We start from the raw sequence: 26,088 nt of genomic DNA on the forward strand, positions 1-26,088 counted from the left end.
ACAGTTAAGAAGTAAGATTTGTCTTCAGAAGTTTCTGTCAAAGACATAAATTGTTAAAGACGTTGCACAAAATATTCATGCTGGTCAGTTTTTCTTCGTCCTTGAGAATGCTTTTTCCCTTCTGTTTTCTTTACATTTCAATTACTTTTACATTTGTTCATTTAACAGATGCTTTTCTCCAAAGCAGTGCACACCATAGAAGATACAATGTGCGCATTACATTAGCAGAGACTTACAGACGTGTGATTCTTAAGCCACTGTATGAATCTATTTACATTACGTTAGTAGCTCTCTAAAACTTTATCCAGTTCTCAAAAATTCCTTACTAGTAATTACAAAAAAAAAAGGTTACATTACAGAAATAGTTGTATGAAGGTTTTTCCATTAACAGCCATGATCTCGAGGTTATAGTGCATGAACATTTATTCATCAATTACACTTTTTTGTTACACTGATGCCTTTGCCACATCAGCTCATGTTGTAAATCAACTTTATTTTTCTTCATGCACACTGTATATAGAGCATTGTGTTCTTTCTGTATCAGTTCTGTCAATGCCTTGTGTGGGGTACTGAAGCAGGACTGGGCTTTGAGCCTAACCACTATGCTACCCACTGGATTGTATATATTTTACAGTGATACACTACTGCACCACTGTCGTAAAATTTATTAATTAAATTGGCATCAAAATTAGTGAGTCATCAGATGCCCTGATTGTGTGACTTCCCATTTTTATTTCATCATACATGACATTTAGTTTAGCAGTGAACATGGCACAATGATCTGTCAATCTTTCTAAACTCTATTTTTTTTACTTTCAAAATTTCTTTCCATGTTTTTGAAACATTATGTTTAGGTTAAGTTTAAATGCTGAACCTATGCTTGGTCAAATTTGTATTTTTAAACAACCCTTGACAAACTCATACTTTTGTTGACAGTAAATATAAGATTTTTTTCTCTTATGAAACCAGTTGCATTTCATAAATTAAACTACTTAGCTTGCTAGGTACTGTAGAAATGTAACTAGGACTATTTCTGAATGCTGGTCCATGATTTTAATTGCTTGCTGTGCAGAACCCATCAAAATTAATTTGTTTCAGCTTGTCCGATATTTAGATTTAGTGGGCTGAATACCATGTGAATACCATGAAAACCAACAAATTTTATGCAGTATAGAGGCAAGGAACATTACAGCTGGGAGCGCTCTGAAGCCTTTCTTTGTGGCTACAAGCACAAGATTCTGGGATGTTTGCAGTCAGACTGAGCACCCCAAGAGTTGACAGTTTAATGAAGTAGATGTGTGTGTCTGCCATCTGCTAAATTGCTCTTAATGAAGTCATGAAAAGAATTAAAATAGTAGACTTGCTTTTTTGGATATATAATATATATAGTTAAGTAACAAATTTTCAAAGGTACAGTTTACAGTGGAAGCATAGAAAGTTGATAGTGGCGAGATGACAAACGTTGCACACGCTGGGATGATGGGATGAATCAGGATTCGGTAAATTTGTGGAAGTTCTGCATTTTTGTTTTAAGCAATTTTATATTAGTTTAAATTTTGCAGTATATTGACATTTAAAAAATGGAAAGATTTAGCTACTGTATAACTGCATTCTTTTATTGAACCTAACCCATGATTAAACAGGGATGCCTGTCTGAATTTTTTTTATCATGTATGATTTTTTTTTTTTTTTTTTTACTCAAATTTGGGGGCAAATATTACTTTAGAGTTTGGGGATGAGTCATTAACAGTTTTCCAGTCCTTGTTCATAAGTTGAGGAGCCAGTGTATGAGTTTTTTCTCTGCATGTTGCATAACCATGGAAAATACACAAATTTTTAAACAACATCTGCTCCTCTTCTTCAAAGTTGGGCCTCTGCTTTCATATTTAACTGAGACCTAGAGTTGATTTGACACTGTAATTGTAGTGTAACATGGAATGAGTGGGGCGGTTAATCATGAATTCTGTATGCAGATAGTCTGCAGATAGAATGTATACCGGTCAAAATGGTGTTATTGGGCAAAGTATTGATTATACTTTGAGAACCAGTATTTGTCTGTTGGTGAAATGCACTTTTTACTGTGTTGTACATTGTTTTGGAGAAAAGTGTCTGCTAAGTGAATTAATGTAAATGTCAGCAATCCTGACATCTCCACAGGATTGATGGATCCTGCATGCACCTGGGAATTCTGGGTCCCCTAGCAGAGCTATTTATGACACGGTGTAAATAAGAAAGTAAAATAAAGAACCATTCCCTGAGCTACATCAGGGTTTGTGCTCATCTGTGGCTCCAGGGTCCCTTGTTTATGCCACACATCACACAAATTGTCATAATAAAAATAAAAGCACAATTATAAAGAAATAAAATAAGTTGTATGTTTACCTTGAATCACAGACATCTGTACCTCAGCTCCTAGCCAGAGTTACTGCATGAAGGTGGAAGATGATGGCGGGTCGAAGCTTTACCAACAGGCTAAAAACTGGCATGTGTAAAAAGCATAGGGTCATCTACAGCTTGTTCACCTTCTATCTCTACTCTTGAGAAACACAAGTCAGTGTTGACTGTTTATAAATTCATTGGGCATTTGGTAAGGCTTTGACAAATGATTCAAATGGGGGAAAATAAATACTAATCATTTTCCAAAAAAGTTTAATGCAAAAAGTTTTGTTCGAGAGTTTAGAATTTCGGAACCGTCTGTACTTCCATTCCTCTCTGGCATGCTGCCACCATCACACGGAGCATCACTTTTCTCAGCACACCACCAACAGTACTGACTTTGTACTTTGACATGCATGTGTGCACAGAGTGAACTGTGTGTAAGAAATATGATTTGTGTGTGCTTTGCCTTTACACCAGCATGTAAAATTGGTTCCTTTAGCAGGCTTTTGATTTGGGCTTTGACTGGTCCTGGACCTCTTGGTCCAGATGCTTTTGGGCTAGGTGCCAGTGGATTTTATATGCCCCTGCATGCAAACTGCATATTAGGGGCTGGGCAAGAGGTGATGCCTTAGCTTCTCTGTCCCATATTAGCGCTCAGACTTCTTTTAGAATGAAGCTAAAACTGTAGGTTTATTTTTGGTTACAGGAGTGGTGTGCCTAAAAATGAGTAAATCAATGTAAGTAGCTTAATGCTACAAATCATTTTGGGGACAGGAATCACTTAATTAAATATAAATCCAATTCAAGTGTTAAGGAATTTACATAGCTATTTTTCAGTTTTTTTATACTGTTGAAAACTTAAATTTATAACTTTTCAGTGCAGTGGGTAAATAGGAAGACTGATGGAAATAGCAGTCATGATGGTACGTTTTGTGTTGGAAGTCATGTTATACAGTCGTTCTTTCCTGGTTTTGTCTCTAATGCAAGCAGTTAATTGCGGTGGGCACAGTACATCCATCCAACACTATTTGTGTTCAGTCATTAATTTAAGAAGTAACCATGTTTCTGATATAAAACTGACATTTGACTAATATGTTTCACAAAGTAAATGAGACCCACTGATGTTGGGAAGCAGACTTCTGTGTAATGAATAAAATGTTAACACTTTATTCATTTTCTCAGTCTTATTAAAGGAGGGATTTAGCTCAAGCTGTAAAATGAACTGGATGGGAGTTTAGATGAAGTGCTTTAGTGAATTCCTCATGTGGATTATGAGAATAAAATCTGTTACCCGTGGCTGTGTATCCTCCATCTCAACACAGTGATAGCCTATCTTATTACCGCTGATGTTGGTCACTAACAGGGCCGGATGAAGCGGTCGTGCCCACAGATGTGCTGTCATATTGGAGAAGCTGCTCTCACCATCTGGGGATTGAAATTTGACAGAACTGGGGGCCCACTGGACACTGGCCAGCCGTTGCTTTCCCACTTACTCCCACTTGATGTCCTTAATGCTTCTGGTTATAAGACTTGTGTTCTGCCCACTGAAATGTCCCTTCTTCCATTGTTTCTGTCTTTATGTACAGGGTGGTGCTGTCAATCAAATTTTATTTGGTATGTTGCCTGAAACCAGAGAATTTTTGGAGCTTTTTCTGTAGGTCAGCGGTGTTAGGGATGGTTCTTGTATGGAAAAATAATGCATGTCTGAAAAAATGTAGGTTGTAAGTGAGCATGGGATAGTTTAGCTAAAGTATTGAATTGGAGTATTGAATAATTGCTGGAAATGATACACTGGACCAGGTATATTAGTGCTCTTAGAAAAATTGAGTCTATGTAAAATGGCTGTGACATAATCTGAACAATTTAAGATATTGATAACACCACATAGTTTGTTGGAAGTCACTTTGGAAAAAGCATCTGCTAAATAAAGAAATGTAAATGTTGAAGTTGTGAATTGGCTGTATCAGTTTTAAAATAAATGGTCTAAGACATTCAGAGTTTTCAAAAGACATGCCACAAGCAACAGAGGAAAGCCCCCCTGTGGGAAGAAAAGCAATGCAGTAGATGGAGTCTGGAGGAAGAGATCTTTTTATATGCGATTGATAGGGCCGTACTGGGAATTGACAAAGTGTTCTATGTCTCTCATTTGACCATTATTACAAAATCGGTAGTTCTTGCTGGAGAGCTATGAAAAGATCTGTGGACCTCAGCTATTGTTTCAGCTTATGAGGACCTTAGAGGCAGGGGTGGATTCTGGATTTGAATAAGAAATGGATCCTGTTCAAGAGGGGGGAAAAGTTGGAAATGGTTGGAACTTGGAGATTTCTTATGATGTATATTTTTTTTTTAATTTTTATTAACAACTTAAAGGTGCTCCAGACCTTAAAGTAGATCATCAAAGATGTCCCCCCCCCCCCCCCCCCCCCCCTTATGTTAAGTTCATTCATGGCTTTAGGAAAATAGTTCCAGTCTTGAATTTTGGAATTATTTTAAGTGATTTTCATGTTGTTTTTTGGGCCTTGTTATACTAATGTTGCTGATCATATTGCCTTTCTAGTCTTTTTTGGGTTTATTCCTGTTAACCTTTCTTTTAGGTGGGCTATTCTCTGCATTGTATGACATGACATGAATTGTGCATTACATCAAAATCCTCCCACAATCTGAAGACATGCTTTTCAGGTTCACCCATAGTGTGTGGATGGTAGAGAGAGTGTGTTCCACTGAATGGATGAGTGACCCATTGTAAGTAGTGTATCTAGCAGCGTAAGTCACGTTAGGTGAATAAAGTGTGGGCTGACAACACTACACAGTATTCATTGGAAGTTGCTTTGGAGAAAAGTGTCTGCTAAATGAATAAATGTAAATGTGCTCGCATGGTTGTTATAAAATTATGCTGTTCACCAACTACTGGCTTTTTATTTTGTTTTCTACCATGACAATCATTTAAATTCAGTAGTTTCTCCTGGGATTTGTTAAAATATTAATATATCTGTATTGAGTATATTGCTAGATTTGGGTTGACCTCTGTCGGCTGGGATGGATTAGTCAGATTTAGATAAGCTCAGATCGGCAGTCGGATACAAGTCGTTTTCTGGCGCAAATGGGCCATCATGGAACTTGAATGGTTGGTGCTGGTTGTCCCCTTCATAACTGCATGCATGAAAATGGGCAAATCTGAATCAATTTAACTCATCTGTTTAGATGTGAGTTACAGCTGGGAGTTGAATAGAAAAGGCATCAAGCATGGGAAACCTCAGGAAAAGATGAGTTGCAGCATGTTTCTCCATATGGTTCCGGAGGGATGAGAAATTGAAGTGCTATTCTTTTTTGCTAACTCTTTACCTTCTTCATCTTATTAGTTTTTATCACCAGCTTTGTTTGTTCTGATCTTTATCATGCCTCTTTCATAAATGGGCAAAAAATGCAATTTGTCCACTTGGATTACAGCTGCAAGTGTCTTTTGGTTAAAAAGCAAAAGTTACCAATTGTGAATAACTTACCATTTATATTTATTTAGCAGACACTTTGTTCTGCAAAGTGACTTCCAATGAAGTCTACGTAGTGTTGTCAGCCCACACACCAAGATGACTTACACTGCTAGATACACTACTTACAATGAGTCACTCATCCATACAGCAGTGGAACACACTTTGTCACTCACACAACATGGGTGAACGTGAACAGCATGTCTTTGGACTGTGGGAGAAAACTGGAATAAAGCCATACAGACACGGGGAGAACATGCAAAATTCACACAGACTGAGCAGGGATCAAACGCAAATTCTCACACACCACCTAGGTGCTGTGAAACAGCAGCACTACTCACTGTGCCACCATCCTGCCTTATAAATATATCCCTTTTTTTGAGTAATTCAGGGAAAGAATCTTGCTCAAGACGACTACAGCTGGGGTTGGACTTGGGTCTTTCAATATCAAAGCAATAGATCTAACCACTATACCACGTGCTGCATCATTCATGCTTTGATCAAGGTTGTTTTGTAGCTACGTTACTTTGTATAATTCTCCTTAACTTGTAATGTTGCTATATATCTGAAGGCTGGTGGGTTTGGTAAGACTTAATAAATCTTTATGCGTAGGGGTGATGAGCCGTTATATGGCTCTAAGTGTGATTCAGCAAATTGGTCCATTCTGAATTCCCAACAACCTTTCTGTCTTTGAAATGTCTTCATTTGCATTAGTGTGTCCTTGTTTGCAGTTTGGTCCCCAGACTTCACGTTGTCAGCTGGTTCTCTGCTGGTTATTGATAAGTTTTACAATAAATTTTAAAACCTCAGACCTGAATTTCATCCATGTAATGTAGTAAATGTTAATGAAATAATTTAAATTACTGAGATTTTATAGAAGATATTTGCAGGTCTTTCAAACCAGCCATTTGTGGTAGAATTTTGCTAAACTTTTTAATTTGTTACCACAAAGTACCTTTCTGTGTTCCTGATTTTAGATGTTAAAAATTGTTTTACATAATTTGACAAAAGATTTTCTTGTCCTCTTTGCCAGTGATGCTGTGTAGAACATCAGATGGACCTTCTATTGTTTTTAATGTGTTTAATTTTGAGTAGAAGATAAATCCAGTGAAAGCCATTTAGGTAGCAGTTTGATGCGTTGTGTCAGCTGTCAAATGGATCAGTTACATATTTTTGATTAGTAGTGTAATTTAGGGCTGTTACTATCGATTATTTTGGTAATCGAGTAATCAGACAATTCTTTTGGCGAGTAATTGAGTAATTGTTTTTTATTCACCATAAAAATAGAATCAAGTGAGCAATAACATATCATGCTTTGCATTTCAAAATTGAAAATAGTACCAAGTACCTGGTTTAAAAAAATCCTTGAGTACAATTTGCCGTGTTGAGTACTCGGCGAAATGGCGGAAAGGCGGTGGTGCACAGATGAGGGTCCGTGCAAAAAATGTCAATGGTGTGGGAACACTTCACGTTAGAGGAAAAGATAACATAGTTGTCTGCAGTCTACAAAAACCAACTTAAATACAATAACAGCACATCTACAATGCTACAGCACCTGAAAAGGTGACATTCAGGTGTAACAGATGTTCCGCCAACACGGTAAGTTCACTACTAGTTTTACTTTAATCATTTTGAATACTCGTAATCTGCACGCTGTTTTAAACACAAGACCAAACATGATATATGTATGATATATTTGCATTATAAAGAGTTTCACCACTTAAACACCCGTCAGAGAGCACAATTTAATGGGATGATGATAAACTCTGACAAAATGTGAAGTTAAGTCGTGAATATATCCATGTTTCAAAATGTTCACATTACTTTTCATCGTGATTTCATAACTCATAAACTCCTGCTTGGGTTAGATGTTTGATGGTTACAAATCACACAAATCAAGGAATTATAACCCTTACAAAAATTAACCATGGCTTTATTTTTCAATTTTGAAATGCAAAGCATGACATGTTATTGTTCACTTGATTCTATTTTTATTGTGAATAAAAAAACAATTACTCGATTACTCGCCAAAAGAATTGTCTGATTACTCGATTACCAAAATAATCGATAGTGACAGCCCTATTTTTCTTTTTTTTAACCGTTACTTCTTGTAGATGGTTTAAAAAAAAAAAAAAAAAAAAGGTTCCTGGAAATCACAGCTGATATAACACCAATATAAAAGGTATTTTAATGCATGACAATGTTAACACCAGCATATTTTCTAATATACCACAAATTATTTATAGTTTCCTGGTACCGTAGTCGTTAGAGCTGCTTCCTTTGGACACAACAGTTGCAGGTTCAAATCCTAGCTGTAGCAAACTTGAAGTAGAATTACCCAGCTGTGTAAATGGGTGAATAATTGTAAAGTATCTTAACATTGTCAGTTGGTCTGGAGACAAGTGTCAGGTAAATGATATCTTAAGTCCTCATTCATTCTTTTTCAATAATGGCTTGTCCAATACTGGGTAGTAATACAGAATAAAATACTTATCTGTGCAAGTAAAATGATCTTGTAACTGCAAACATGCCATAGTCCTGAGTAGTAAGGTAGTTGTGAGGGGAAAAAAGTGTGTGTATGTGTTTATTTTTATGAACGGTTGTAGCAATGTCTTTTGTTTCATGGATCTCCTTATGTATGGTACACGTGTATTTTCTTACATGTTGATTATGAGGTGCTATGTTCATAATCATTGATGCACCTGACTTTCATACTTTATGTGGTACTATCGAAGTTCTAAGACAGGCGGTTCTGTGGCAAGCCATTGGCACATGTGGCAAAGAGCTATCACATTGGAGGCCATTTTTAGAAATATTGGCTGTACCAAATATGAGTGTTTATGTAGGGCAACAAAGAAAACAGTATGATTGGTTATAACATTTTCATAATTGCTCCCTGTAAGAACCATGTACCTTAACTGCTTAGTTTTTTGTGTTCACTCTGTTTTCTTTTTTCAGGAACCAATAAAGTCCAGGGCCCCTCAGCTGCATTTGGAATACAGATTCTATAAACAGCTGGGAAATTCAGGTAAAAGGAAATACTGTTTTAACTGTCTTTTTTTGCTGCTGTTTATTATGATCATGTACTGTAAGCAGTTAAAATGGCCTCTGTTTTTTGTACTGTTTTCCTGTTCTCATTTATGTATTGCTGGCATGGGCAATGCATTTTGGCTTATCAGCTTTTCACTCCTACCATTTTGCTTTCTGAGTTGAGAGAGGGGTAGTAGTCGTCTTTGTCATAATCTTGAACAAGGGCCAAATTGTGACTGCTAGACGACTGGGTCAGAGCATATCTAAAGTGGCAGGTCTTGTGGGGTGTGCCCAGTATGCAGTGGTTAGTATGCCTTTTTTCTCTCCTCACATGAAGTTCTTTGGTGGTATTCTAAGGTTTCTATGATGTATAATTATAATAAGTGTAATGTAGTGGTTAGAGCTACTGCCTTTGGACCCAAATCCCACCTCCATCTGTAGTACCCTTGAGCAAGGTACTTATTTGAAATCCTCCAGTAAAAATTACATAATTTTAAAAAGGTAAATGGTTGTAACTAGCTTAACACTGTAAGTTGCTTTGGGGGAAAAAAATCTGCTAAATGATAAATGTAAAATAAGATACACGTAGCCTTTTCAAAAATCATGGAGCAATGTAACACGAGTGTTTTGGAGGCTGGCTTTTAGATTTTCTTTTTGGGTCTCCAACACTACTCCTGCTTTTATTCGGATGCCAAATGCAAGTTTTATGTGAACAGTCAACCTTAAAATAATAGCAACTCCCAGAAGCAGAGAGCAAAGAGCATTTATGCATTTACACTTAAGGTGCTTGTGGGAGTATGTGAAGTGGAAAAAAATGTTTGCTCTCAACTTCATGCACATAAAAAAAAAAAAAAATGTGTGCAATTGTGGATGTGGCTCTGTGGGTGCCAGGTGTGACCATACCTGCATTTGTGCCACAGTTTGTGTGTACCACACCGAGGCACACAATGGTTGTGGTTGTTTTGGGCATTTAAAGATATGTAGAGAAAAAGGAAAAGTTTTTCCAAAAAAATGTGCTTAACCTATTAGTCTTGATGAATGAGAGGAACGGAGTATGTTTTGAATATCGCCCAGTGTTCCTCATATTTAGAGCCAGTACTTGTTGGTCATGTGTAAGTGTCATTTTCTTGTTTAAGTAAATTTTGCCTTATTAAGCTTCTGTTATAATTTTACTTAATATCAGAACATTTTGTGGATATAGGCATAGTGAGTGATATATTATTTAAGTGCCTTCCTGTGGTCATAGTACAGGTTGTAATTTAGTGCATTTGGTATCATCATTATACACCAATCAGCCAAAACATTAAAACCACTGACAGGTAAAGTGAATAACATTGATTATCTCATTACAGTGACACCTGTCAAGGGTGGGATATATTAAGCAGCGAGTGAACAGTCAGTTCTTGAATTTGTTGTGTGGGAAGCAGGAAAAATGGGCCAGCGTAGGGATCTGAGCGACACTGACAAGGGCCAAATTGTGATGGCTAGATGACTGGGTCAGAGCATCTCCAAAACGGCAGGTCTTGTGGGGTGTTCCTGTTATGCAGTGGTTAGTACCTACCAAAAGTGGTCCAAGGGAAAACATCTGGTGAATTGGCGACAGGGTCATGGGTGCCCCAGGCTCATTGATGCATTGGGTGGCACGGTAGCACAGTGAGTAGCACTGCTGCCTCACAGCGCCTGGGTGGTGCAAGAGAACGTGGGTTCGATCCACATTCAGTGTGTATGGAGTTTGCATGTTCTCCCTGTGTGTGTGGGGTATATTTTGGGTGCTCTGGTTTTCTCCCACAGTCCAAAGACGTGTGTGAGTGACACAGAGAGAGTGTGTTTTACTGATGTGTGGATGAGTGACCCATTGTAAGTAGTGTCTCTAGCAGTGTAAGTCACCTTGGTGAATAAGGTGTGTGGGCTAGTAACACTACATAGTATTCATTGTAAGTTGCTTTGGAGAAAAGCGTCGAAGTGAATAAATGTAAATGTGGTGAGCGAAGGCTAACCTGTCTGGTCCGATCCCACAGAAGAGCTACTGTAGCACAAATTGCTGAAAACCTTAATGCTGGCCATGATAGAAAGGTGTCAGAACACAGTGCATCGCAGTTTGCTGCATAGATGCAGACTGGTCACAGTGCCCATGCTAACCCCTGTCCACTGCCAAAAGCACGTACAATGGCACGTGAGCATCAGAACTGGACCATGGAGCAATGGAAGTAGGTGGCCTGGTCTGATGAGTCACGTTTTTTTTTAGATCATGTGGATGGCCGGATGGGTGTGCATTGTTTACCTGGGGAAGAGATGGCAGCAGTATGCACTATGGGAAGAAGGCAAGCTGGTGGAGGCAGTGTGATGCTTTGGCCAATGTTCTGGGAAACCTTGCGCCCTGGCAATCATGCAGATGTTACTTTGACACATAGTACCTACCTAAAGATCGTTGCAGACCACGTACACCCCTTCATGGCAACCATATTCCCTGATGGCAGTGGCCTCTTTCAGCAGGATAATGCATTCTGCCAAACTGCAAAAATTGTTCAGGAGTGGTTTGAGAAACATGACGAAGAGTTCAAGGTGTTGACTTGGCCTCTAAATTCACCAGATCTCAATCCAGTTGAGCATCTGTGGGATATGCTAGAAAAATAAGTCTGATCCACGGAGGCCCCACGTCACAACTTACAGGACTTAAGTGACTGGTTGCTAACATCTTTGCGCCAGATGCCACAGGATACTTTGAGGTCTTGTGGAGTCCATGCCTCGACGGGTCAGAGCTATTTTGCCGGCCCGAAGGGGCAGCAGGTTTATTAGGCAGATGGTTTTAATGTTTGGCTGATTGGTGTACACATGCTATTAGTGACTTTAACATCACGAAACCACCTCAGTACCAAATATTTTGACTGTAAGAAGAAACTGTAATACCCAGAGGAATCCCACGCAGACATGTGGGGATCAAACCCACAATCTCTCGCTCTACCCAGGTGCTGTGAGACAGCAATACTACCCGCTTTGCCACTGTGCCCTAATATTAGTATAATATTACTGATATTTCTATTATTTTAACTTGAATAATAGCATCCCTGCATCTTAATTGTTTATATATCTATATGGTTCCTACTAGAGGATTTTGACTTGCAGTAAAGCCAATTTGTGACAAGATCATTGATGCAGAACCCCAATTATATACAGATGACTTGAAATTGTATGCAGAGGACTAGGAAATGTGACTGAGCTTGGAGACCACATCCTCAGTGTCATGGCTGGAACAAAGGAGATTTATAAACATCTCATAAAAGGAGTTGTTAATGCTCAACAGGCTAGAAAAGGTTACATAACCATTTCTAAAGAATTTGGACTCCACCAGTCCACTGTCAGGCAGATTGTGTGCAAATGGAGTAAATTCAATACAACTGTTACCCTCCCAAGGAGTTCTTGACCAACAAAGCTCACACCAAGAGCAAGGCATCTGGGAGGTCATGAAGAAACCCAGGGTATCGAGAGAAAGCCACTACTCTCCAAAAAGAGCATTGCGACCTGTCTAACGTTTGCTGAAGACCACAAAGATAAGCCAGAAGGCTATTGAAATAATATTCTTTGGACAGATGAGACCAAAATCGATCTTTTTGGCTTGAATGAGAAGTGTTATGTTTGGCAAAAGGAAAATGAGGAAAATGTCAGATGAGGAACCTTATCCCATCTGTGAAACGTGGTGGCAGTGTCATGGTTTAGACCTGCTTTGCTGCCTCTGGACCAGGATGGGTTGCCATCATTGATGGAACTATGAAGTTTGAATTGTACCTGCAAATTCTACAGGAAAATGTCAGGACATCTGTCTGTGAACTGAAACTCAAGAGACACTGATTCATGCAGCAAGAAAACAGCCCTAAACATACAAGTCTTTCGACCAAAGAATGGTTAAAGCTGAAGAAAGTTTAGTTTTAGAATGGCTGAGTCAAAAGTCCTGACTGACATCGTACAAATGTTGTGGAAGAACCTGAAGTGGGTAGATCATGCAAGGAAACCCAACAAAATGTTTGAGCTGAAGCTGTTCTGTATGGAGGAATGGGTCGGTATCCCTCAAAGTCAATGTGCAAGCCTCAACAGTTACTGGAAATGTTTAGTTGCAGTTGTTACTGGACAAGGGAGTCACACCAGTCAAAGCAAAGGTTGACATATTTTTGCCACACACAAACGTGTAACATTGGATCATTTTCCTCAATAAATAAATGAAGTTTTGTTTTTTTTCTCATTTAATTGGGTTCTTTTTTCTAGTTTGAGGACTTGCATGACAATCTGATTACATTTTAAGACATATTTGTGCAGAAACAGAAAATTCTAAAGGGTTCGCAAACTTTCAAGCACCACTGTACCACAGGGTAGAGTGTTGTCTGCGTCCCGCATCTTTGCCACAAAGATGCTGTATATTTTCCACAGGTTTTGTACAGAGATAAAAATATCATACAAATTTTCGTAAATGCTGTTTTCATGGTAAACTCATGATTGCTAAATACTTCAAACATACTTCTGGAGAGCATAATGTATGACAGCTATTAAAGGTTAAATGTGTTTCTTACTGCCAGTCTGACACTGATATAGTCTAGGCAGATAGTTTTTGTACGTGACACTGTAGATTGTGGTTTGCAGATTGTAGTTGGAGTTACCACATCATCGCCAAATGAATCCCTTTTCACTGTGCATAAAAGAAATCATACAGTTTTTATGCCAGCATCAATTATTTAGCTGGTCGATTCACCCTTGCTGGATGAGCAACACACAGGCTGCTTTTCCACAAGAACGCGGTGCATTTAAACTCAGATGTGCTGTGTTTTTTTATTGGTCACACTTTAGTATTGACATTTCTGTGAATGCCTAAGTCAGATAGTTAACTTCCTAGTGCTATCATATCCTGTATTGTCCTACTTTAAATATGATTTAAATGGTAAAACATGAATGTTAACCACCCAGTTTGACATTTAATAACTGCTTAGGCTTATGGGTGGCAATCTTATTTTATTTTTTAGTACACTTTGCTGACTTTTTGGTGTGCAGCCATGTCGATACTGGTGTTTAGGACAATTCTGTAAATGCATAGGCACTTCAATACTTAAAATTTCTGCTTGGATGCTTCCAACACAGTGTAAATTTTTTATTTATTGCATGGTTATATGTCAGCTTAGCGCTACCTCAGGATGCATGCCTCATGATATCAAGATATTGTTTTTGTGATCAAATACACCCTCTGTTCTGAATCTTTTATACTGATCTCTGTCTCATTGTACACTTTGACATTTTATAAACTTCAACATGTATTTGTGTGAAGGAATTATCTGGATCACTTGTTGGAGTGGAGTTCTGTGTGTCACGCTAACTTTAACTGGAGAGTGCTTTCAGACTGGTCCTGCAGTCATATTCTGCTGATATGACATGCAGGTTTGATCCCCACCTCCAGCTGTCATACCCTTAAGCAAGGTACTTATCTTAAAATTACTCCAGTAAAATTACGCAGCTGTATAAATGGGTAAATTATTATCTTGTAATAACTGTTACTGTAACAGTTAAATGTTAGGCGACACGGTGGCACAGTGAGTAGCGCTGCTGTCTCACAGCGCCTGGGTGGTGTGAGAACGTGGGTTCAATCCCTGCTCAGTCTGTGTGGAGTTTGCATGTTCTCCCCGTGTCTGTGTGGGTTTCCTCCGGGTGCTCCGGTTTCCTCCCACAGTCCAAAGACATGCTGTTCAGGTTCCCCCATAGTGTGTGAGTGTCACAGAGAGAATGCAGAGAAAATGTTCCACTGGTGTATGGATGAGTGACCCATTGTAAGTAGTATATCTAGCAGTGTAAGTCATCTTGGGTAAGGTGTGCGGGCTAGTAACACTACATAGTGTTTTTTATAAGTCACTTTGAAGAAAAGTGTCTGCTAAGCGAATAAATGTAAATAAAAATATTTTGATAAGCTGTATTAATGTCATCTGAGGGAGTGGTTCAGTAAACATGGTGCAGCTGGCTTCCCATTGTTGTTTTTAATTTTCTGTAATGTGAATAAAAATATGAAAGTACATAATTTGCAAAAGTGAATGACAAACGAGCAACATTATTAATGGATACACAACTCCTTGTGAATTTTCCCGCACAAAGTTTCTGATAGCACAAACATTTTTCCATTTATTTAATTGTATTCACTTTTCTTTTTCAGAATTTTCATGCCTGCATTTCTTTGTCCAGGTATTAGTTGCTAGTAAAATGCATCTAAATGGAGTAGGAGTGTAGGTCAGGGGACATAAATGTACTCAGTATGAGAGGAAACTCATTTTGCTGTGATCGACAATGTTTTCTAAAACTATTTTAGAGACATTTAAGTATTGTAAATAAAGTGGCGTTCATCTGTCCTCCCTCACATTGTCCCCCTTGACAGTGAGTCCGTGAGTGGCAGTGCACTGGAGCTTGTGGCAGTGCACTGGAGCTTACACCAGTGTTTTTAAGGAGACAAGTATGCAGTTTAGTTGTAAAGAACCTCTTGACTTAATTGTCTGCTTTAATGCACCACATTGGAAATTGTTCCCAGTTGTTTTTATGCCATAATTCAACCCAAAAAAAAATCATTGCCCCGATAAATAATTTTCAATGTCACCAGTTCCTTTGCTTCAGTTAACATGTTTAACTTCTTTGGGTGTGAACCCGTCTGTAGTATATTGTAGCAGTGTAAAAAATTGACATTTTTCTTTGCGATTTTTTGGACTTTATAATTAATTTTTCAGTACATTTTGGAGCATTTTAGGGACTTTGAGAAACATGGATGGAAAAGAGTACACACACACACACACACACACACACTTTCAGAACCGCTTGTCCCAAACGGGGTCACGGGGAACCGGAGCCTACCCGGTAAGACAGTAATTAACCCTTAATTTTATTATATTACTACGAACTAGGAAGTTGTGCAATATTAACTTGAGCAATTAACATGTCAGTAGGTATGTCAAGATATCAACATTATTAAATATCAACACTATATAATTAGTGCTTTATTTATTATATATTTATTTTATTTTTTATAAAGCGCTCTTCTCACGCAGTGACACAGAGCGCTTTAACACAGGCATACAGCAAGAAAAATTGATACAAACAAAGAAGACAGTCAACTAATAGCTACCATAATGAAGAACTTATTATACAGCTACAAGTATACCTACTGGCCACCGGGGAAAGAAAAAAACTGCCAACTGAAGGTTGAGGGAGAAAAAAAAAAAACCTCTGGGGGTCCACGGGCCAGTGGTTGCCCACCCCTCCTGGGCATTCTAAAAAATAACAATTTGTAAGCCAGTGTTTAACAAGTAATTATAATGTATAAATGGCATCTTGGATCCCCAGCTCGGAATGGAACATTTTGATCATCACAGCAGATGGACATCGCCCTCTGTCAGCACGGGATTCGTCTGTCACCACTGGCCGGCCTTCTCAGGTCTTATGTAGCGAGGTAGTTCTCAACAAGAAGATAGGACAGAGTTAGTAATTTGTTACTTAAGTAAATTTAAAATGCATTTTTGTAAAGGTGATAAAATAAATAACCAAGGCAGGTTGAATTACATTATGAGGTGGAATGCCTGAGTGAACACATAAGTCTTAAGTCGGGATTTGAAAACAGAAACAGACGGGGCATTTCTGACAGTAACTGGTAGACTATTCCACAGTTTAGGTGCTCTATAACTAAAGGCGTGACCTCCTACTGAGGTCTTATTGATCACAGGTACTTTAAGGTAACCTGCATCTAATGAACGGAGATATCGTCCTGGGATATAAAGATTAATGATCTCACAAAGGTAAGCCGGAGCAATGCCATGTATTGCCTTATAGGTCAAAAGTAGGATTTTATAATCAACTCTATAAGAGACCGGGAGCCAATGCAAGGATTTAAGTACCGGTGTTATATGGTCGTACTTCCTAGTTCTAGTAACAATTCTCACAGCAGCAGCATTTTGTACCAACTGTAGCCTGGATACAGTCTGGTACGGACAACCCGACAATAAAGCATTACAGTAATCCAGCCTGCTGGAAACAAAAGCATGAACCAGTTTCTCAGAATCCCGTCTACAAAGGAATCGCCGTATTTTAGCTATGCTTCTTAATTGAAGGAAGCACGACTTAGTCAAAGCATTTACATGCGATACAAATAACAGCTTTCCATCCAGCAGGACACTCAAATCCTTGACGCAGTCCGGACGCTTGAAGGTAATACCATTTGTTGTATAGTGTACAACATTCATGCCTTAAAAGCAGGCTCCCATCCCAGATTAAGAAAAATCACACATACCTGTATATGTATGCTTAGAACCTGTTGTACATATAAATAGGGAGCAATGGGTGGTGTGATGGTTAGATCTGCTTCCATATAAAACCCCAGGTACAAATCCCACCCCTGTCGTAGTACCCTTGGTCAAAGTTTTTACCCTAAATTACTGCAGTAAACATTACCCTGCTAAATTAGCAGATCGTTGAAAGCAGCTTGAACACTAAGTTGTTTTAGGGGAAAAGTTTCTGCTCAATAAATAAATGTAATTTATTTTACATTTATATTTATTAATTTAGTAGACACTTTTCTCCAAAGCAATGTACTTCTCATAGAAAATACAATTTGTGCATTACTTTAACTCAAGTAGTTAGTTTCCTTCACCATATGCACCGACATTTATCACAGAAGTAGCTCCGTAAAACATTACCAGAATGTCACCGATTCCTAATCAGTTGCCCAGTAGTTTGTTTTTTTTTTTTTGAGATACATATAATCATTTACGTTAAATTGCAGGAGTGGCTCAGTAAAGGATTGATCCGAGCATGATCATGAACATTTGTACCTTACATGAACTTAAAAGCTTGTGGGTGAAGTGAGTCAGGAAGAGATGAGTTCTAAGACCCTTTTTAAATGTGGACAAAGATTCAGCAGTTCTGAGTGAGAGGGGAGGTCGTTCCACTACAGCGGAGCCAGAACCGAGAACCTCCATGCTTTACCTTTCCTGCGTGGGACCACCAAACGAGCAGGTGTGGAAGAGCGTAGCAGTCTGGTTGGTGTGTAGCAAATGATCAAGTCTTTTAGATTGCTGTAAGCAGTTCTATTGATGCATTTGCAGGCCATAGCCAGGGTCTTAAACCACACTGACACATTTTTTTATACACTGCCTTGGGTTTTTTTTTAAAGATGCATGTTTCTCCAGTATCTTTGCAAAAAACACCTCTCTATTAAGCAGCAGTTGAAACTAAATTTTAATTTATTTATACATTTATTTATAAATTATTAGTGATTGTTCTGCCCGCAGATTTGTTTAGTTCATGTGATTAATTGCTTTGTTGAGCGGAACCTTTATTTCCGTAAGTTATACGCAATTTGTGCACATGCGCTATTTCCATGATGCGCTACTGTTGCGATAGGCATAGTGGAAGCGTCTTGAGTTCCGTGTGCTTTTCCTACGCCCGTGGAAGCAATAACTGTAAGTTGTGAAGTTCTTGCAGACATTGGCTAAAATGTTTACGTGCTTTTAAGTTTGACCTTTGTAATGTAAATTCTGTTTATTCAGCCGTAACTCCACGTTACTGTCTTGTAAAACGCGTGTGTGAGTTCGCGCTGTGTCATGCTAAGTGTGCTATCGGCAAACGATTTAACTAGTTATTATGACGATTGTTGTAATTAGACTAAGTTTCCTTTACTGTTTCTGTTTATTATAGTTTCACTCGCATTTTCACATTTGGAGACAATAAAGGAGCAAGACGCTCATAATCCTGGCTCGTGAGAATCGAGTTTGGCTTGCTGTTAAACTGCGTTAACGTACTGGGTGTGCACAACACGCAGGGAGAACAGTACAGTGAAAAGTTACACCAGCGGTGGGTGCCGGGAAAAAATACAAGAACGCAAGCATGCAGCGTCCATCTTCACCTAACTCTTCAGTCCATGCAGCATCAAGAGCGAGCTCTAAGCGCTCATCTTCTTCCAAGTCATCTATCATGGAGGCTGCTGCCAAGGCTAGAGCCTCAGCTGAAGCAGCTCTTACCAAGGTGGCTTATGCTAAAAGACAGCTAGAAATAAAAAAGCAGAGAGCTAGGCTAGATCTAGAATTAGAAGCATTGGAGATTGAAAAGGAAGCGGAAGCTGCGCGGGTAAACGCTGAAATCTTAGAAGCAGCCGCAGCTATGGGAAATGAGGACATGCAAAGTGTGCGGAGCGCTGTCCCGCCACAAGTAATTCAGCAGCGCACGGAAGAATATGTGCGGTGCCGGTCACAGGTCAGTACTCAGACTCCTGCTTTATCGCATCACGATGAAATCCGGCACGCTGCGAACAATGATACTCAGCAAACAACACCTGTAGCTGCAGAGGAGAAGCCTCCGCTCAATCTCTTCAGACCCTCAGCAGATCAGCACGCATGTGCAACTGAACGCATACTTACTTCACAACCATCGGATTACCCACGCAGAGAACATGGTCAGCATCCTTCTCATGCTAACACTTCAACCATGTTAGACTTTGCCAAGTTCCTAGCACGCAGAGAATTAGTGACCACTGGTCTCTCCAAATTCGATGACACGCCAGAGAACTTCAGAGCATGGCAGTCCTCATTCCTCAACGCGACACAGGGCTTGGGGCTCACATATAGTGAAGAGTTGGACCTTCTCGTGAAATGGCTGGGTAAAGAGTCATCTGAGCATGTGAGAAGGATCCGTGCCGTTTATGTTACTGACCCCAGAGCTGCCCTCCATCTGTCCTGGGAAAGACTTCGGGAATGCTATGCTACACCAGAAATAGTGGAAAATGCCCTATTTAAAAGATTGGATAGCTTCCCCCGTCTGTCGGCTAAGGACAACACAAAACTGAGAGAGCTCAGCGATCTTCTCATGGAGCTGCTCGCAGCTAAAAATGATGGCTATCTTCCTGGCCTGGCCTACCTCGATACTCCTCGTGGGATAAAGCCCATAGTGGAAAAGTTGCCTCCAGCCCTGCAAGACAAATGGCTCTTCACCGGCTCACTATACAAGGAACAGCACAGAGTAACTTTTCCTCCTTTTTCATTTTTTGTTGACTTTGTCTATGACCAGGCTAAGGCCAGAAATGACCCAAGTTTCATCTTGTCTGGCAGCGGTCAGTCTTATAACAAAGGTGAGAGAACTCAGTCAAAGCACAGCGGATTCAAGACTGCTATATCTGTGCAAAAGACAGACGTGTCTGCCACAGTTGACGCAGACTCCACAAGCACTACAGAGGCTGAGAGAGGAGACAATGATCTAGCCCGATACTGCCCTGTGCACAAGAAAACTCATCCTTTGGAAAAATGTAGGTTATTCAGAATGAAAACATTGCAGGAACGGAAAAGCATCCTAAAGGAACACAAACGCTGTTTTAAGTGCTGCTCTCCAAGGCACCAGGCCAAGGATTGTCAAGCGACTTTGAAATGCGGCGAGTGTGAGAGCGAAAGACACTGCTCTGCAATGCACCCTCTCACCTCCCAACCTCCTGCTCCACTGACCACTCTGGAACCAGACGCAGAAGCACGAGGCAGTCCTCCACTTGAGGTGACATCACGATGCACCAAGGTCTGTGGAAAGGGCAGCCTCATGCGGTCCTGCTCAAAGGTGTGCCTGGTGCGTGTCTTCCCCCAGGGTCAACCGGAGCACTCCATCAAAATGTATGTCATCATTGATGATCAGAGTAACCGCTCACTGGCCCGCTCTGAATTTTTCCACCTGTTCCGGGTTGAGAGCAACCTGTCACCATACCTGATGAAGACATGCGCAGGCACCACGGAGATGACTGGAAGAAAGGCGGTAGGCTTTCAAATTGAAGCAGTGAATGGAGGTGTGTGCATGGACCTTCCACCACTCATTGAGTGCAATGAGATAATGACCAATAGATCTGAGATTCCAACTCCAGAGGTCGCTCTCGCACACGCTCACCTAAGGCACGTTGCTCCCCACATTCCCAAGCTAGATCCTGACGCGCAGATGATGATCCTGCTAGGGAGAGACATGATACGTGTGCACAAGGTGCGAGAGCAACTCAATGGACCACATAATGCACCCTTTGCTCAGCGTCTAGACTTAGGCTGGGTAATTGTAGGTGACGTGTGTATTGACAATGCTCATAAACCAACTCTGAGTGTCTTCAGAACCCACATCCTACAGAACGGACGCCCGTCTCTCCTCACTCCTTGCCATAACAGCATCAGGGTAAAGGAAAAACCGTGCTACGGCGGGGAGCGCAGGTATGGTCTCTCTACATCCACGTCAAAACCTATGCAACCTGAAGACAAGCTCGGGCTTATGGTCTTTCAGCGTACAGACAATGACAACAAATGTGCCATGTCCTTCGAGGATGAGATCTTTCTAAAGATTATGGAGAAAGAAGTCCATCAGGATGAAAAGAACAATTGGGTGGCTCCCTTACCGTTCAAGTCACCTCGTTCCCCCACTCCCGAACAACAGAGAGCAAGCACTGTCCCGCCTTAGGTCTTTAAGACGCACTCTGAGCAAAAACGCGGAGATGAAGCAACAGTTTTCCTCCTTCATGGAAAAGCTCTTCGAGAACAAACATGCAGAGAAGGCACCGCCCGTCCATGAGAAGCAAGAATGTTGGTACCTGCCCATTTTCGGGGTGTACCATCCGCAGAAGCCAGGGCAGATACGAGTCGTGTTTGACTCAAGCGCCCAACAACACGGTGTCTCCCTCAACTCAGTGCTGCTTACAGGCCCCGATCTGAACAATACTCTCCTGGGTGTGCTGTTACGGTTTAGGAAGGATCTCATCGCAGTCACTGCTGATATCCAACAGATGTTTTATGGATTCCTGGTAAAGCACGACCACAGAGACTACCTGAGATTCCTGTGGCATAAAGACAATGACCTATCCAAAGAGATAGAAGAATATCGCATGCGAGTGCATGTCTTTGGCAATAGCCCATCCCCGGCGGTTGCTATCTACAGTCTGCGGCGAGCTGCTCAGAAAGGAGAACCAAAGTATGGAGCTGACACAAGGCACTTTGTTGAAAGACACTTCTATGTGGACGATGGGCTCATATCCCTTCCTACAGAGTCTACAGCTGTAGACCTACTGAAGCGTACTTGTGCATCACTTGCAGAGTCTAACCTGAAGCTGCACAAAATCGCATCAAACAGCATCACTGTGATGAAAGCCTTCAAACCAGAAGAACTGGCCTCAGGCATCCAAGACCTGGGTCTAGATGATGAGACTCTGCCGGCCCAAAGGAGCCTAGGCCTATGCTGGGACATCAGCACAGATATGTTCACCTTTAAAGTAGCTGTCACTGACAAGCCTTACACCCGTCGTGGGGTGCTATCAGTCGTCAACAGCATCTTTGACCCCTTGGGTCTGGCAGCACCAGTGACGATCAGAGGCAGATTGCTGTTGCGGGAGCTGTCCAGTGGAGTTCAGGATTGGGATGCTCCTCTGCCAGATGAAAAGATGAGCAAATGGGAAGTGTGGAAATCGTCACTCGAGGAGCTAAGCAGCCTCCACGTGCCTCGCTGCTATATACCCAAGTCACTCTCAAGACCTATGTACACGGAACTGTGTCTTTTTTCCGATGCCTCAAACTGGGCCATAGGGGCAGTAGCTTATCTAAGAGCTGTCACTGAAGATGGCCTCCTGAGGGTCGGAGGGCGTCTCAGACATGCTTCCCTTGAATCAGAGGTAAAAAACCCAATCATCCTCTCAAAGAATAGCCATGTTACCAAGCTGCTTGTGAAACACCATCACATGGAAGTGAAACACCAGGGGCGTCAGTTCACAGAAGGGGCCATCAGAGCGGCTGGACTGTGGATTGTTGCTGGCAAGAGGCTGGTGAGTTCTATCCTTCATCGCTGTGTAATATGCCGAAAGCTCAGGGGGAAGGTAGAAGTGCAAAAGATGGCTGACCTCCCTCCGGAGCGGCTCAACACATCTCCACCCTTCACGTACGTGGGGCTGGACATATTTGGACCATGGTCGGTGGTCACTCGACGCACTCGTGGGGGTGCAGCGCAAAGCAAAAGGTGGGCCATTCTGTTCACATGTATGAGTACCAGGGGAGTACACATCGAAGTTATAGAGTCTATGGATGCCACCAGCTGTATCAATGCATTGCAGAGATTCTTTGCAGTTAGAGGCCCCGCAAAGCAGCTTAGGTCAGACAGGGGGACTAACTTCGTCGCTGCCAGCGCGGAACTGGGCATGGGGTGTCTTGATGAGAGGCAGACCAGCATCCTGAAGTACCTCCACAGCAACGGCTGCACATGGAAGTTCAATCCCCCGCACGCCTCCCACATGGGGGGAGTGTGGGAGCGTATGATTGGAGTGACACGCAGAATATTAGACTCTATGCTTTTACAAAACAAACGCACTCACCTGACACATGAGGTTCTGTGTACCCTGATGGCAGAGACCTCAGCAATAATCAACGCAAGGCCGCTGGTCCCCATCTCATCAGATCCCTCCTCACCAATTCTGCTATCCCCTGCCATGCTCCTAACTCAAAAGCCAGGCCTACATGCTCCACCAGGAATCTTCACTGGAAAAGATCTCCTGAAAGGCCAGTGGAGGCAAGTGCAAGCGCTTGCAAATAAATTCTGGGGCCGTTGGAGAAACGAATACCTAAGCACGCTCCATTCAAGACGCAAGTGGCACAGAACGCATCGGAACCTGCAACCTGGGGACATTGTGCTGTTACACCAAAGTCAAGCGCCTAGGAATGAGTGGCCAATGGCTCTGGTCACGTCAACCTCTCCAAGCAGCGATGGAAAGGTCCGCACAGTTGAAGTACGGACGTCATCTCAGGGCACCTCGAAGACTTACCTGCGGCCCATCTCCGACGTCGTCCTCCTGCTGGAAAATGACTGGGAAGAACGGGATTGAAAAGGACAGAGAGAAAACAGCTTAAATTTAGTGGCATTAGTCATGCCAGACGGGGAGTGTTCTGCCCGCAGATTTGTTTAGTTCATGTGATTAATTGCTTTGTTGAGCGGAACCTTTATTTCCGTAAGTTATACGCAATTTGTGCACATGCGCTATTTCCATGATGCGCTACTGTTGCGATAGGCATAGTGGAAGCGTCTTGAGTTCCGTGTGCTTTTCCTACGCCCGTGGAAGCAATAACTGTAAGTTGTGAAGTTCTTGCAGACATTGGCTAAAATGTTTACGTGCTTTTAAGTTTGACCTTTGTAATGTAAATTCTGTTTATTCAGCCGTAACTCCACGTTACTGTCTTGTAAAACGCGTGTGTGAGTTCGCGCTGTGTCATGCTAAGTGTGCTATCGGCAAACGATTTAACTAGTTATTATGACGATTGTTGTAATTAGACTAAGTTTCCTTTACTGTTTCTGTTTATTATAGTTTCACTCGCATTTTCACATTTGGAGACAATAAAGGAGCAAGACGCTCATAATCCTGGCTCGTGAGAATCGAGTTTGGCTTGCTGTTAAACTGCGTTAACGTACTGGGTGTGCACAACACGCAGGGAGAAAGTACAGTGATCCTTATCCTTTTCTGAATTTTTTTTCTCAGTCCTTCCAGTCATAAACTAGTCTTAGAAAGGAGTTATTTCTGTATTACATATCATTTTATCAAGTAGTGGTACATAATGCAGAAATGTCATGTGACACTGACTTTTTTGACACACTGAGGGAAACTTGGGAACAGGACCTTGATCTATCTTATAGCAACCATGAAAGGTCATCTGTATGTTCTAAAGTCTTCCTTACCTGCATCTCCCTCAGCATCCAGGAATAATACTTCAAGTTCATTCACAGAATCTATCTCACTGCAGTGTGTCTTCACAGGATGTTCCCAAGGAGACCTCAGATATGCTTTAAATACAAAGCCTCTCCAAGCACTTTGACACATCTAGTATTCTGGGAATGCAATAAGAGACAAGTTTAGTGGACTGAGATATACGTAAGTCTCTAAGAAACCTTTAATAAAAAAAATGTAATTTCTCCTCAACTATTCTCTTGTTAAATCACATTCCAAACTTCTGTCTTGATGATGTTATGGTATGTAGACTATCCACTCTTACATATTAGGCAAAGAAATGTATTTTAATGTTGTGGTCTACACTACAAGTTGCATCTGTAAACCTGGATGACTGAAGTATTTAAATTTCTCTCATTTAAACATTTGAAATTTGATTTGCATGACAGTTGAAGTCTTCTGGAATATCTGGACAGTCTTCTGCAAGTTATTACAAAGTCTAGCATTATTCTAGCTGTAATAACAGTTTAACCTTGAGTTGTTGCACATATTTTTAATTTTTTAATCTACTAACACAAAACCATGGTCACACTTATGTAGTAATCTGTTTCTACCCTGGAAGAGTTGCTTGTGGTCCTACCTGTGAGTGACACTGCTCAGGTTATGAATATGTTCTCCAGTAATCCCCTCCCTTATGATGCTGAGTTCCCCTTGGATGACAGTCTTACGTTACGCATGGCTCCTGTGTTCATGTAGAGGTTAGACATGGGTGGTGTGTTCTAATAAACTGCCTAAAGCTGCAGATTTCATTGATTGGATATTTTAATTCCATTTTCAGCAAAGCACATTGGCATTTCTGTGTGATGAGTCCTTAATACAACAGATGGAGTAGAGGTTAGAGCCATTTCTTTGCACTTAGACGACTTACATCTAAATCACCCTCCTGCTGTAGTGCCCCCAAGCAAGACACTTATCCTGAGTTGTCACAGTAGATCTGGGCTATCAGAGGCAAAACGCAACTACGCAAGAAGAATCCACCGTCATTTTCTAAACTCCCAGGATACAAAGCGCATGTGGCAAGGCATTCAGGCCATCACAGACTACAAAGCTACATCACTTGTCTGTGATGGCGATGCGTCACTCCCAGATGCGTTGAATGATTTCTACGCACGCTTTGAAGCACAGAACAACATGCCAGCAGGTAAGGACACCCCAACTCCCACCGACCGGGTACTTTGTCTGCCTGCAGCAGATGTCAGGAAGACTATTTACAGAGTCAACCTACAGAAAGCTGCGGGTCCTGACAACATACCTGGCCAGGTACTCGGGGAATGTGCGTTTCAGCTTGCAGATGTCTTCACAGACATCTTCAACATTTCCCTGAGCTATGCAGTTGTCCCTGTGTGCTTCAAGACGACCACAATCATCCCAGTGCCAAATAAATCATCGGTGTCCTGTCTGAATGACTACCAACCGGTTGCACTCACA

General features: G+C 41.1%; 1 protein-coding gene across 5 annotated transcripts in view; it reads left to right on the forward strand.

Annotated features, from left to right (window-relative positions):
• LOC108919885 (casein kinase I) overlaps positions 1-26,088 on the forward strand; it is a 57,583-nt gene that overhangs the window by 15,290 nt on the left and 16,205 nt on the right. For 4 of the 5 annotated variants that reach the window (XM_018728231.2, XM_018728233.2, XM_018728230.2 and 1 more), the window contains one exon: positions 8,823-8,892. In XM_018728231.2, the coding sequence (XP_018583747.1) occupies positions 8,823-8,892 (70 nt within the window). Of the gene's footprint in view, positions 1-8,822; positions 8,893-24,771; positions 24,805-26,088 lie in introns of those variants that run through there. The other variant, XM_018728235.2, reaches the window with a different exon arrangement.

This window comes from Scleropages formosus, chromosome 9 (genome assembly GCF_900964775.1).
Source record: "Scleropages formosus chromosome 9, fSclFor1.1, whole genome shotgun sequence".
Taxonomy (NCBI): domain Eukaryota; kingdom Metazoa; phylum Chordata; class Actinopteri; order Osteoglossiformes; family Osteoglossidae; genus Scleropages; species Scleropages formosus.